At 40.0% G+C, this 14,975-nt stretch overlaps 1 protein-coding gene across 15 annotated transcripts in view; it reads right to left on the minus strand.

The window, feature by feature from the left end:
- MTMR1 (myotubularin related protein 1) overlaps window positions 1-14,975 on the minus strand; it is a 93,793-nt gene that overhangs the window by 47,312 nt on the left and 31,506 nt on the right. For all 15 annotated transcript variants that reach the window (XM_036016275.1, XM_036016266.1, XM_036016265.1 and 12 more), the window contains 4 exons: window positions 5,103-5,204; window positions 4,714-4,797; window positions 3,750-3,899; window positions 2,512-2,700 (listed from right to left, as the gene is read on the minus strand). In XM_036016275.1, coding sequence (XP_035872168.1) covers window positions 2,512-2,700; window positions 3,750-3,899; window positions 4,714-4,797; window positions 5,103-5,204 — 525 coding nt within the window. The remainder of the gene's footprint in view (window positions 1-2,511; window positions 2,701-3,749; window positions 3,900-4,713; window positions 4,798-5,102; window positions 5,205-14,975) is intronic.

The following is a 14,975-nucleotide window of genomic DNA, read 5'->3' on the forward strand; positions in this document are numbered from 1 at the left end:
CAGGAGGAAAAGATACAGAGACACAGAGGGGAGAAGGCCATTTGAAGACAAAGGCAGTGATTAGAGTGCTGTGGCTGCATGCATAGAACAGCCACCAGAATATGGAAGAGGCAAGGGATAATTCTCTCCTGAAGCCCTTTAAGGGAGCATGGCCCTGCCAGATTTCAGACTTCTGGCCTCCCAAACCATGAGAGAATACATTTGTGTTAAGGTGCCAAGTTTATGATAATTTGTACAGCAGCCTGAGCAATCTCATACACTGCCCATCCTCCTCACCCTGTTTCTCTCCCAGTCTCCCCTGTCTCAGTAGCTGACAACAGCATTCAACACCCAGGCCAGATACCTGGAGCAGTGAGCTTATCAACATTATATACTGAGTTTTGAGGATGTACCTGGTATTGTGCTGAGTCCTTTATGTACATTCTTCTCACTTAATTTTGATCCTTACACAGCCCTCTACATGAGACACGGTTATCTCCCATTTCATAGAAGAGGAACCTGAGGCTTACAAAGAGGTAATGTAACTGGCCCAGGGTTCTCCAGAACACCAAGTGGCACAAGCTGGAGAGAAACCTAGGTTTAACTGATTGCCAAACCAAGAGTTCTTAACACCCTGACTCTCAGGCCAGTTTGGATATGCTGAGGTTGTTACCTGGGAGACAGCCAAGTAGATGTGTCAACTAGACAATGGGATGGAAATTCTGTCTCAGTCTCAGGAAGCATCAGGGTGGGATAGAAACTTGGATGTCAAACTCAGTATGTGGAGGGTATTTAAATTCATGGCATCGGAGGAGATGGCTCAGGGAGATTACACAAATAGAAAAGGGAACCCCAGACTGAGTTCAAGGAGCACTGCCATTTGTAGGTTGGGAAGAGGAAGAGGAACCAGTGAAGGAGACTGAGTCAGCCAGGCCAGAGGGAGAGAAATCGAGGGAGTGAGATGTCATGAAAGTGAAGAGAATGGATCGATACACTCTGAGGTCAGTAAAAATGACAGCTAACTTGCCCCAAATGCTTTCTCACAGGGACAGGTACTGTCCTAGGCCCTTTGCAGTAGTTTTACATCCACTTGAGAAAGTAGATTTACTGTCATTGCCATTTTAGAAATGAGGCAATCATGGTGCAGATAGATTATGTAACTGTCCAGGGTCATGTAGCAAATAACTAGGTTCCTTCTATGCTGTCTCAGAGCATGTTTCATGTTCCTCCATGATAACCATTTGACAGTTCATTCGACTGTTTGTTCAGTATGTGCCTCTCTAGAAGCCTAGCAAATGCCTGGCCCTCAGCAGGCACTCAAGTACTGAGGGAAAATGGCATGTCTGATGGCTTGTTTGCTCCTTGAAGTAGAAGTTAATGGCTTCTCTTGAGAATGAGATGGCAGAGGTAAGAGGGTGTTGTTGTTTTTTTAGAAATTGTGATTGACAAAATAATCACTGAGGAAAAAAGGTTCAAGTTGCCCAGAGAAACAAAGACCCCTTTCCCTAAGCACTGCTGAGAGAAACATGAGGGGACATGATCATGCCCTCAGACATCTCCCTTCTTGCCACTCTTGTGAATGATATGCTCTGGCACACTGATGAATAGGTACATGTGTTCTCTAGAATGCCCTACTTGTCTCTTCCTGCTAACCATGCAAAGCCAGCTCGAATGCTGTTCCTTCATGAAGACTTTCCCAGGCTCACAAGCAGGTCTGGCCACTCAGTCCCTCTCCTGGCTACCCCAGCACACTGAGTTGACACGTGTATATAGCACCTCACCTGGTCTATTGTGATATTTCCTCCTAGTAAGTGCTCATCACATATTTGTTAACCAAATGGCATGAGATGATAAGGATCGTCACCACCTTCCTGATACATGAAATTACTTGTGGAAAGGGCCAAGCACTCTGTCAAATACCCACCTATAGTAACCCATTGCTAGAAAGTCATTCATGGGAAATAGAAATAACTCAGTTCAAAGCCTTTTCCATTTGGATAGTGGGTAGTAGAGGCTTGATGTTATAGCTACTACTAGGTACAAAGGATTCTGTCCCCTTTGGCTAGTGGGAATCAAATGGAGTGGTCTATAGATGCCACTGCTTCATGTGATTTATGGAAACTTTGTATACTTGTCTACTTTTACATAGCTTACTCCATTCTAAAAGAGCTTCAGACCAGATATGAGTTAATCAAGCAATCACCATATTTCACAGGTTAAAGAAACTTACAAAGGCCTCAAAATCATTTCATTAAAATAGTTACTTGATTCTTTAGGTGATAATTCTCATTCTGGGTTTTTGCTTAATTAATTCAGCAGACAAGATTGTAGAGGAACAATGACTGAGACAAGATCACAACCCATGTGAGACATCCACAGGCTATGTCCCAGGGAGGAATATCTATGGACTACTCGGAAAGATTTCACCTTCAGATGGGGAGGAAGTCAATGGGCTATTTGAATTGCATAATGATTTACAGACAGTACATAAGGCAAAACCTACAAGTTCCTGCAACATCATCAAGAATGTACCTTGTTGGTATCAGCAACACTGTTTTGTCGGGCATCGAAGATGGTAAGTTTGTGAGACTGTGCATTAGCATCCATTATAGTCTGCAAGTATTTTTCATCTTCTTTGCAGCGTTTATCACTGGGACCCACAAGTGGCTGGCTACATCGAGTGATTGTTGCCTGACTTTCTGGATGAATCCATGACAACACCTAGTGTTTGTAAATAACAAGTATGAGTACAGTTCCTAAAACAGTGTGTGTTCTAATTACCAGGTAGTAAAAACAAGTTCTCTCATCAAGAACAGTTTCTTCCACATATTTTCCTCAAACATGAGGGGTCAAGCCCATCACAGCATGATAGTGGCTATGAGATGCAATGTTTGGGTCAGGAAGGAAGTCACTGACCCCACTAGATGAGCTCTAAAAATTCCCTTTCACATCTAAACTTCTATGATTCTAAGAAAAACAGAAACTATATTAACACTGGGCCCTATTCCTATTTGACTGACTAGTTTTATTTTGTCACTTGACTAGTTTTATTTTGTCTCTTTCCTTAAAAACATCTTTGTATCTAAACAATGATACATGTGGCTGGGTAAGGACAAAGTGAATATACAGTCTCTCATAAAATCTAAAGCTGTATCACCAAACATCCTGTTTTCCTCCAGTGGCCAAAAGACTCAGGATTATACCAGACTGCAAACTCCAGGCTCAAAAATGTTCAGTCCCTTCTGAGTTGTGACAGTATCATTGGGGTATGCATATGTCCAAACTCATCACATTGTATACATTAAACATATGATGTGTTTTTGTATATCAATTAAACCTCAATAAACTTTTTAAAAATTCACCCCCTGCTGACTCCTATGTTTCTTTTCAAAATGATGTCCCTCCCACTTAGCGTTCAGCCTTGAACTCAACATCTAAGAAAGAGTGTCTTTTCTCTAGGATGAGTTGGTGAAACCAGTGACATAAACTGTTAAAGCAGTAGCATGCTAACCTTTTCTTGCTATCTTTCATTATTCCCTATTACATTTTGAGAGCTAAACTAAAGTTACACTCATAATTTTAGTTAACAAAGCAAAGTTGGGAAACAGAATGTTTATACAATTAGGTAGTCTTGATAATCAAAAATATGTTCAGGTTTTTAGGCTTATTTTTGTACTTTCCATTTTGTTCACTAGGTTTTTTTCTATCGTCTTTCCATATTAGATCTGATACAATATACGTTTATACCTAAATGAATGCTTATTACTTACAGGGACTCTGCCTTTTGCTCGAAAGGCTGCCACTTTTGAAAGGTCATCATCTTTTACACTAGTTGGCACGACAATGATGGCAGGGTAAGTGTCACAGAGCTCATAATTACTGTTTACTCTGGATATTTTCCAACTCTCATTTGGTAAACCCTGCAGGATGTTAGAGAAGAAAGAAGAGGGGGAAAGCATACTTTCACATTTTCAGAAACTACTAAGCATGAACCACATCCCTTTCTTGTTCTCTACTAAAATCCATTTATAATTTGTTCAGTGCTAATTAAAAGTTTAAAAATATATCTATCTGACTCATTCTGTACCCATTTAAAAAATGTAATGAAGCATAAGAATTTCCAAACAGACTAAAAAATGAAGGTTATATACTAGAATCCCAGACCTATACATTTCTTGTAGTGTTTCTATAAAGAATGACCATGGTGTTGTTTTTGAAAATACTCATGAAAGTCCTTTAGAAACACAGAAATTTCTTACAGATCTCTAAAATAAGTAATATATATTACCATACCAAATACAAGGTGGAGACAAAGATTAAATGTCATGAAAATAATCTTATTGGAAGATCTTGAAATTTACAATGCACTAAAGAGCTTCTGGTAGAGAAACACCATAACAGACTCATGCAGTCATGTCGTATATTTAAAATATAATTGAAGCCATTGGTTTTGATCCTTATTCATCAACCTAATAATAAAAACCACCTGGTCAATTTGCTTTTTAAACCCCAGTCCTTGTACTCCACTTGCCTCTGGAAAAAGGATGTGGCAGAGTCAAAGGTTTGGCATAAGGAGAACAGGGCATCCCAGAGGTGAAGAACCTACAAACTATATAAATTATACCCATGCACAACTTGTTTCAGAAAGTTTCTTCTCTATAACATTTCTAATGTTTTAGAAAAGGAAAAGATGCTCGTCCTATTACTTTTAGTTGGATAAACAACATACTTTACCTGTCTCTTATATTCAGCTACTGGATCATAAACTTTCCATCCATTAATTGGAAATTTTTCTTTATAGTTGAATGCAAAGACTGTCTGGATAAAAAAAACCCACAAAAGACACATGTCAGCATTTTTTGCTATGTCATATACCCAATATTCAGTTTGGTTATGAACTGAATGTATTAAGATGGGCTGAATGTATTAAGATTCCTATTTTAATTTATAAATGTTGAAGTAACACATAACCAGTTTTCTTAATCATTACACAGAACTGACAAATTTTAAATATTCTAATATTAGTTACCAACAGAGAGAAAAGAGATAAAAAGGACTAATAAAACATGAAATTTTGGGGTCCCCACAAAGGCATGCAAAAAGGGTTTTTTGGGTATACTTACCTGCCCATTGGAAAGAGGAAATGCATGTTTGTTGAGGTTTTCAAATATTCCTGGTTTACTCTGTTCTTCTGGTTTATAAGCAAGTCGTAAGTTTCTCATATCCTGTTAAGCAATTAACAAAACTCATTTATTCAACATATACTGAGTATCTATGAGGCAGACACCACGCTATAAGAGATCAATAAAGTGTTTTTATTTGTTTCTCATGTTTATACTCTAATCTTGCTCCTACTAACAAGAGGCAATTAACAGAAACACATCTCCAATAAGATTTTTAAAAAAAATTAAGTGAGGAAATTGGAACAAAGGGTATGTGTTGGTGAAAACCTCATCAGACAGAACCAAGAATAAGATTAGTACATAAAACACATGCCATCAAGTTCTGCGCACTTGCTTCCTAAAGATGTGCTACACGATCAATTGTAAGCTTTAAAGAATTAAGGAATCGATTACAGATTTTGCACCATCCATAAAATAGAAATGTGACAGAGGTTTCTACCCAGTACTCATAGCAAAGGACTCTGTCATGAAGATGCTATGGTCCTCAAAAATTATAATGCTCTTTCTTAAGATCAGTTTCTTAAAATGCCCTACCATTTTTTCTGCCGACCCAAGCAGCTGGCAGAAAGCCCAAAATGCAGGTAGGCAGGAGAGATCCCAGTGAGGTGGTTCTGATGGTACAATTTCTTCCCAGGACTGGTTTGAGCAGTTCCCCATGACCTTCTTAAACCACTGCTGTTAGTTAAACACAAAAAGCTCATTCCTCTTTAATATTATATGAAATTCAAAAATAAGGAGGACTATAGGCTGACAGTGACCACAAGGGAGAGGAGAGGGAATTTCAGGGGAAAAGGGGAACAGTTTTCAGGGACAAGTATAAAGGACACATGGACAATAATAAGGAGGGGGCTGGAAACAGGAGGGAGGTGGGGAGGTCTGGGGGTGGGCTGGGATGGGGGTAAAAGGCAGAAAACTGTACCTGAACGAATATTAAAAGAAAATATTTTTTTAAAAAAATCAAGGTAAAATAGAAACTTATTAGAAGACAACCAAGGAGAAGAAAAAAAAAAAAAAACAAGAAGGACTACAAATTAAAGTCATTATTGTGATATTGTGTATGTATAACAACAGTAAAAGAATGGAAATAAACTAAATGTCTATCAATAAAGGCTGGCTTGCCCTGGCTGGTGAGGCTCAGGGGGTTGAGCGCTGGCCTGTGAACCAAAAGGTCACTGATTTGATTCCTGGGCAGGGCACATGCCTGGGTTGTGGGACAGGTTCCCCATCAGATGTGTGCAAAAGGCAACCAATCAATGTTTCTCTCATACATTGATGTTTTTGTCCCTTTCTTCCTCCTTTACCCTCTCTCTAAAAAGTAAATAAAATCTTGGGACTCCTGGTAAACATGGCTCACCTCCTCACAAAACCACAGCAAAAATTACAACTAAACTACATAACTATCAACCAATATCATCAGAAAATTGAACTGTATGGAAGTCCGACAATCAAGGAGTTAAATAAGTCATATTTATCCAAACAGGTAGGAGGGGCAGAGACTCAAAGATGTGGAGTAGGTAGTCCTACACCCACATGTGTTGGATAAAAATCAGGAGGAATACCTTGGGAGAGAGGAGCACAGCCCCACACCAGACCATGTAGTCTAGGGTTCTAGTGCCAGGAAAATAAGTCCCCATAACTACTGGCTGTAAAAACCAGTGGGAGAAACTGGGATTCTCTGGTGTGTCCTCTTAAAGGGCCCACAATGGACTTAGGACTTAAGCAGACTCACTCCCCCTGGGCTCTAGCACCAGGGCAGCAGCTGGAAGGGCATTAGTGGCATATGAGGAGAAACTGAAGTGTCTGGTATCAGGGAAAGGACCAGGGGACAGCTTCCTCCTGGACAAAACACCAGAGGACAGGCAGCGGCCACTGTCCCTTTTTTGAGCCCTCCTCAACGCAGAGCCACAGAGTGGCAGCACCATACCCTGAGACTCTATCAACCTGACTCACACCGGTTGCTGTGCCCTGGCGACTACCTACGGCTCTACCCCATGCAACTTATGGGTATGCTTTTCTATAATAGGCCATGCTACTAAGACTGGGAGTCAAAGCTACTCTACCTAATACACAGAAACAAACACAGGCAGGCTGCCAAAATGAGGAGATAAAGAAATATGGCCCAAATGAAACAACAGAACAAAACTCTAGAACAAGAACTAAACAAAATGAAGATATGTAATCTGTCAGATGCAGAATTCCAAACACTGGTTATTAGGATACTCAAGAAACTCATTGGATACTTCAACTGCATAAGAAAGACCCAGGCAGAAATAAAGGTTACATTAAGTGAAATAAAGAAATATTTACAGGCAATCAACAATGGAGTGGATGAAGCGTAGATTCAAATCAATGATTTGGAACATATGGAAGAAAAAAACATTCAATCAGAACAGCAAGAAGAAAAAAATTCAAAAAACAAACGAACAAGGATAGGCTAAGGAGCCTGTGGGACAACTCCAACATACCAACATCCGAATCATAGGGATGCCAAAAGAAGAGAAAGAGCAAGAAACTGAAAACTTACTTGAAAAAATAATGAAAGAAAACTTCCCTAATTTGGTGAAGGAAATAAACATACCAATTCAGGAAGCACAGGCAGTCCCAAACAAGATGGACACAAACAGCACCACACCAAGACTCATCATAATGAAAATGCCAAAGGTTAAATATAGAGAATCTTAAAATCAACAAGAGAAAAGAAGAGAGTTACCTACACAGGAGTTCCCATAAGACCATCAGCTGATTTCTCAAAAGAAACCTTGCAGACAAGAAGGTTCTGGCAAGAAGTATTCAAAGTGATGAAAAGCAAGGACCTACAACCTAGATTATTCTATCAGCAAAACTATCATTTAGAAAGGAAGGACAAATAAAATGCTTCCCAGAGAAGGTTAAGTTAAAAGAATTTATCACCACCAAAGGCCAGCACAGCCATGCACTGTCCAAAGCAAGTTTGTGAGCCTAAAGATCTGTGACTTGGAAGAGTAAAATCTTTTTTTAAAAAGAGATTTCAACTGCAGTCTAGGGCCAACCAGGGGGTGGGGGCTATCCTCAGAGATCTGATCACAGCAAACAGATGGGCAGGAATCCAAACTCTAAGTTTGGAAGGGACTTTGATGATTCTGTAGGCAGGTCCTTTTTCCTAGTACTTCAGGTAGGGTTGTTAATAAACTGTATTTCTAATAAAAAACATCAGTTAATGCATTTAAGTGACTAATTACGACTCCAGTTATCACATACATTTCTAATTAACCATTTGAGGTAGAGTATAAAACCAAAAATAAGAACAGTGTCCTGGCCAGGTGGTTAAGTTGGTTGGAGCATTGTCCCATACATCAAAAGGTTGCTCATTCGATTCCCGGTCAGGGCACATAAGGGAAGCAACCAATCAATGTTTCTCTCTCACAATGATGTCTGTCTGTCTGTCTGTCTGTCTGTTTCTCTCTCCCCATCTCTCTCTCTGTCTGCCTCTCTATCCCCTGTCTCCCCAATCCTCCCTCTTTCTCTAAAATCAATAAACATATACTCAGGTGAGAATTAAAAAAAATAATAAACACAGCTCAGGTGAAAACTGCAACATAGCCAAGAAACTTACTTGTCTTTTTAAGCACAGAATTTATTAATACAGTTTGACAGTTGTATAGCACAGGTTTGAACTGTGTGGGTCCACATACACAATTTTTCAATAAATACTGTAAACATATTTTTCTTCCTCATGATTTTCTTAATAACATTTTTTTTAATCTAAACTTACCTTACTGTAAGAATACAGTATACCAGAGAGGAAGATGGTGTCAGGGTAGGAGGGAGCAGATTCCACTTCCCCCTACACACAGGAGAAAATCCTAGCAGGTCTACGGAGTAAAAGAGCAAACAACCAACATACCTCAACATATATGAAAATAAGGGACCAAAAATTGTAGTGGAACCGAAATACCAGGAGGTAAGGAGATTGCTTCAGGACAGTAAGTTCCCAGGGACCAGCATAGGGTCCAGGGGGTCTGCAGCCCCAGGCCTGGTGCCCGCGGCCAAGTTTGTCACAGAGTCCTTGGGAGAGAGCCAGGGCAACTGCTCCCTCCCCTGCCAAACTAGGTCAGAGCTGCACAGGGAGAAACCTGGTGGCAAGCAAACACACAGGAGCTGTGAGAACCCTCGGAGTCTGTGGATACCGGCAGAGTTGAGAGTCACATGACGGGCCCTGACCCCCATAGTCACCGGTCTGGCTAGAGAATTGGTCTGTGGGAGAGGCCAGGCCACTGTATGGAACGGCGGGCTTGAGTAGGAGGAATTTCTCAAAAAGTGAAAAGACAGACACTGTTTGGGGAATTCTCCTACAGCAATTGCTCTGGACTCCCTGCCACCCAGCCAGGAAGTGATCCCGAGGTTGCATGGAAGGTTGTGCTTGCTCAGAAGACCCTGTACACCTCCATAGCACTGGGAAGGGTGAGGCAGCCTGGCCAAGCCCACGAGCGTGCGAGTGCACCCCTGCACCCCAGCCCACAGGGGTAACCCTGGGGAAAGGCCTGGTTCCCACACCCAAGGCACAGGGGAGAGTTGCCACGATAGCTCCCAGGACATTGAGAACGGTTGACTGAGTGCAGATTGGAAAGGAAGAAAAGACATACCAATTGCCCCTCAGCCTGCTGCAGCCAGCAAGACCAGAAAAACCGGTTTGGACACTTTGAAACTGAGAGGCTTTTTAATTTTATTCTATTTTTTAATTTTTTTAATTTTTAAATTTTTATTATTTTTATTCTCTTTCAATTCCTTTTTCCTCTCTTTCCTTCTTTCTTGTTTTATTCCTTCCTTTCTTTCCTCCAATTTTATCTCTTTTTCCTTCTTTTGGCCTTTTTTTCATAATACCTACAAGTGAGACCAAAAAAAAAAAAAAAACCCAAAAACCAAAACAAACAAAAAAACCCCCCTGAACTGTGAAAAGACCACAGTTGGACCCAAAGAAGGGGCATCAAAACAGCTGTGACAGTGAGACAAACTTCACTCTGCTATTACAGAGAACCTGCAAGTTATTGCATATTTGTATTATTATTATTTTTCCATTATTCTTAAATCTTTTATTTTAATAGTATTTTTGTATTCCTCTTCTTTCTGTATAGTCTGCTTTCCTAGGCTGGTTATACTGTATCATTTGACGGGTTTTCCCTGATATCTCTTTCATAGTGTATCGCTAATTTACTCTCCCTCACTTCATTTGTGTCCCATTAGAACACTACTCAAGGTCTTATACTCCCTATTATTGTTATCTAGATCACATAGATTCTGTCATATGATTGTTGCTCTAATACTATTGTAAATAATTGCTGTTCCATACAATTGAAAATACTTCACAACACCCCTCCCAGACCTTAGCCCACTGCACGGTTTCCTGAACTCTAATACTGTAGTGGTTAACTCTATTTTCTCACACACTACACCTATTTACCATCCTTTACTCTCACCTTACCTCATAATCTGACCTCCCACACCTCACTGCTCTTTAGATCTAACTCACAATCCTTCTTTCCCCAACAAGAGTCTTATCTTCTTTCCATCTTTTCTAAAAATCGGCTAGTTGGGTGGAAGATCACAGTTTACACTATACATAGCCAAAAGATTTCCTATCTCTTCTCTACTGGCTGCTACAGTAAATATCATAGAAAACTCTCTTGCTGTTTTAAACCATTTTGCCTTCCCCCTCCAAATGATCACAAAAAAGAGTAGGTGGAAGTGGTAAACACCAGGGTACCCACTGGAACAGGAAACCCAACAACAAAGGAACCACCAACAGATAACAACAGAAGAAGGTGAAGGAGGGAGTGGAAACGACACAAACCTCAATCTAGGACCTATCGGGAAATACAACTAAACAGTAGAAACACTACCCAGTATGAACAACAGAACATGAGCAAAAGAGAATCCTCAAAACCTTATGCACATGGAAGAACCAGCTTCAACACAACCTGCCCTCACCAGCACAACAAAATACAGGAGGTAGTGGACAGAGTGACCCCCATTTAACCAGCTGGTGGGAAGGACCCACCAAAGAAAGACCCAACAACAGTCAAAACCCAAACACAAACACAGACCCAACTTAAACAAAAGGCCAAGACCAGTGAGCTTGGGAGACCAAGGAGGACTGCACCACTGAATCTCACAGGTGTTCTACCACAGAGGTTCACACCACAAACCCAGGGAGACAGAAGAGATCAATTTAAGAAGCTGAGGCTAACAAGAAGAGTCTCACAAACAATGGGAAGACAAATAAACAATCCCCAAATGAAAGGAAAGGAGGAAGCCTCAGAAAGAATGCTAAATGAAATAAAGGCAACTGCCCTGGCTGGCATAGCTCAGTGGATTGAGCGCAGGCTGGGAACCACAGTGTCCCAGGTTCGATTCCCAGCGAGGGTACATGCCTGGGTTGCAGGCCATAACCCCCAGCAACCGCACATTGATGTCTCTCTCTCTCTCTCTTTCTCCCTCCCTCCCCTCTCTAAAAATAAATAAATAAATTTTTTTTGTTATGGCCTGCAACCTGGGAATGTACCCTGGCTGGGAATCGAACCTGGGACACTTTGGTTCCCAGCCCGTGCTCAATCCACTGAGCTATGCCAGCCAGGGCTAAATAAATAAACTCTTAAAAAAATAAAGGCAACTCAACTATCAGATATTGACTTCAAAGCAATGATTATCAGGAAGCTCAATGAGCTCACAATGAGCTACCACAAACTATAGGGAAGCTACAATGAACTCACTGCAAATTATGTCAAAATGAAAAAGGAAATAGAAACTATCAACACGGGCCAAGAGGAAATGAAGAACACAATATTTGAACTGAAAAACACAGTAGAAGGAATGAAAATCAGGATAGATAAAGCAGAAGATCGAAGTAGTGAATTGGAGGACAGAGCAGAAAAAAAAACACCCAGAAAGAGCAAGAAAAGAAAAAGAGTCTCAGAAGGAATGAAGAAGGATTAAGAGAAATCCAAGACAATATGAAATGTAATAATATCCGTATAATAGGGATACCAGAAGGAGAAGAAGAGCAAGAAATAGAAAAACTATTTGAAAAAGTAATGATGGAAAACTTCCCTAATTTGATGAGAGAAAAAGTCACACAAACCCAGGAAACACAGAGAGTCCCAATCAAGAGGAACCCAAAGAGGCCCACCTCAAGACACATTATAATTAAAGTGGCAAAAGACCAAGACAAAGAGAGAATCTTAAAGGCACCAAGGGAGAAACAGGAAGTAACATACAAGGGAGCCCCGATAAGGTTAGCAGCTGACTTCTCAATGGAAACACTCCAAGCCAGAAGAGAATGGCAAGAAATATTCCAACTAATGAGAACCTGAGGCCTGCAACCAAGGCGACTTTACCCAGCAAGGCTCTCAATCAAGATAAAAGGCCAAATAAGGAGCTTCCCAAACAAAAGAAGTCTAAAAGAATACACCTCCACCAAACCAGCTCTGCAAGAGATGCTAAAGGGACTGCTTTAAGGAAAGGAAGGGAAAGAGAGAGAGAGAGAGAGAGGAACACGGGTATGAAAATGGCAATGAATAAGTACCTATCAATAATAACCTTAAACGTAAATGGATTAAATGCTCCAATCAAAAGACAAAGAATAGCTGAATGGATAAGAAAGCATGAACCACACATACGCTGTCTTCAAAAGACCCACCTCAGAACAAAAGACCTACAGAGGCTGAAAGTGAAGGGCAGGAAACAAATTTTCCAAGCAAAGGACAGTGAAAAAAAAGCCAGGGTAGCAATACTCATACCAGACAAAATAGACGTCCAAAAAAGGACCACAGAGAGACCCAGAAGGTCACCACATAATGCTCAAAAGAAGCATCCACCAAGAAGACATAAACATTGTAAATAAATATGCACCCAACATAGGAGCACCCAAATACATAAAGAAAATCTTAGAGGACTTCAAGAAAGATATTGACAGCAAGACAATTATAGTAGAAGATTTTAACACCCCACTGTCAAAAATGGACAGATCTTCCAAACACAATATCAACAAAGATATTGTGGCATTGAACAGTGACCTAGATGAAATGAGCTTAACTGATATATATATAGATAGAGAGAGCCCTTCATCTCAAAGAAGCTAAATACACATTCTTTTCAAATGCACATGGAACATTTTCAAAGACAGACCACATGATAGGACACAAAACAAGCCTCAACAATTTCAAGAAAACTGAAATCATACCAAAACATTTCCTCTGACCACAGGGACTGAAACTAGAAACCAACCCCAAGAGGAAAAACCCAAAACACTCAAAGTCATGGAGATTGAATAGCATGATATGAAACAATGAATGGGTCAAGAATCAAATTAGGGAAGAAATCAGAAAGTTCCGGGAAACAAACAAAAATGAACTCACAACAACCTAAAACTTATGGGACACAGCCAAGGCAGTCCTGAGAGGGAAGTTCATAGTGATACAGGCATACCTGAAAAAGATAGAAACATTTCAAACAAACTACCTAACCCTATGTCTCCAAGAACTGAAGGAACAACAACAAAGACAGGACAGAGCAACCCAGAAGGAAGGAAATAACCAAGACCAGAGCAGAATTAAATGACATAGAGACTAAAAGCACAATTCTAAGGATCAAAGAATCCAGGAGCTGGTTCTTTAAAAAGATAAACAAAATTGACAAGCCTTTAAGCAGATTCATCAAGAAAAAAAGAGAAAGAATCCAAATAAACACAATCAGAAATGAAAGAGGAGAGATTACAACGGATACCACAGAGATACAAAGGATTGTAAGAAATTACTATGAAGAACTGTATGCCAAGAAATTTAAAAACCTAGGTGAAATGGACAAAGTTCTAGAAAAATATAATCTTCCAAAACTCAATAAAGAAGAAGCAGAAAGCCTGTACAGACCAGTAACAGTAGATGAAATTGAAGCAGTAATCACAAAACTCCCAACACACAAAAGTCCAGGTCTGGATGGTTTCACAGGAGAATTCTACAAAGCATTTAAGGAAGAGCTTCACAGACTATTCCAAAAAACCCAGAATAACGGAAGACTCCCAAATCCTTTTTATGAAGCCAGCATCATCCAAATCCCAAAACCAGATAAAGACACAACAAAGAAAGAAAACTTCAGGCCAATATTGCTGATGAACATAGACGCTAAAATCCTCAACGAAATATTGGCAAACCACATCCAACAATACATTAAAAGATCATACACCCTGACCAAGTGGGATTCATCCCAGGGATCCAAGGATGGTTCAATATTCGCAAATCAGTAAATGTAATACATCACATAAACAAAAGCAAGCACAAAAATCACGTGAATATATCAATAGATGCGGAAAAAGCATTCGATAAGGCACAGAACCCATTTACGAGAAAAACACTCAGCAAAGTGGGAATAGACGGAGCATTCCTCAACATAATAAACGCCATATATGAGAGACCTACAGCCAACATCATACTCAATGGGCAAAAATTAAAATCTTTTCCTCTAAGATCAGGAACAAGAGAAGGTTGTCCGCTTTCACCACTTCTATTCAATATAGTATTGGAAGTTTTAGCCACAGTGATCAGAAAAGAAAAGGAAATAAAAGGCATCCAAATTCAAACAGAGGAAACAAAACTGTCATTGTTTGCAGATGACATGATAGTGTACATAGAAAATCCTTTAGACTCCACCAAAAAACTGTTCGACCTAATAAACCAATTTGGGAAAACAACGGGATACAAAGTCAATATCCAGAAATCAAAGGCATTTTTGTATACCACCAATGAAACAGCAGAAGCAAGAAAAAAATCCCATTCGATATAGCAG

This window comes from Phyllostomus discolor, chromosome X, assembly GCF_004126475.2.
Source record: "Phyllostomus discolor isolate MPI-MPIP mPhyDis1 chromosome X, mPhyDis1.pri.v3, whole genome shotgun sequence".
NCBI lineage: Eukaryota > Metazoa > Chordata > Mammalia > Chiroptera > Phyllostomidae > Phyllostomus > Phyllostomus discolor.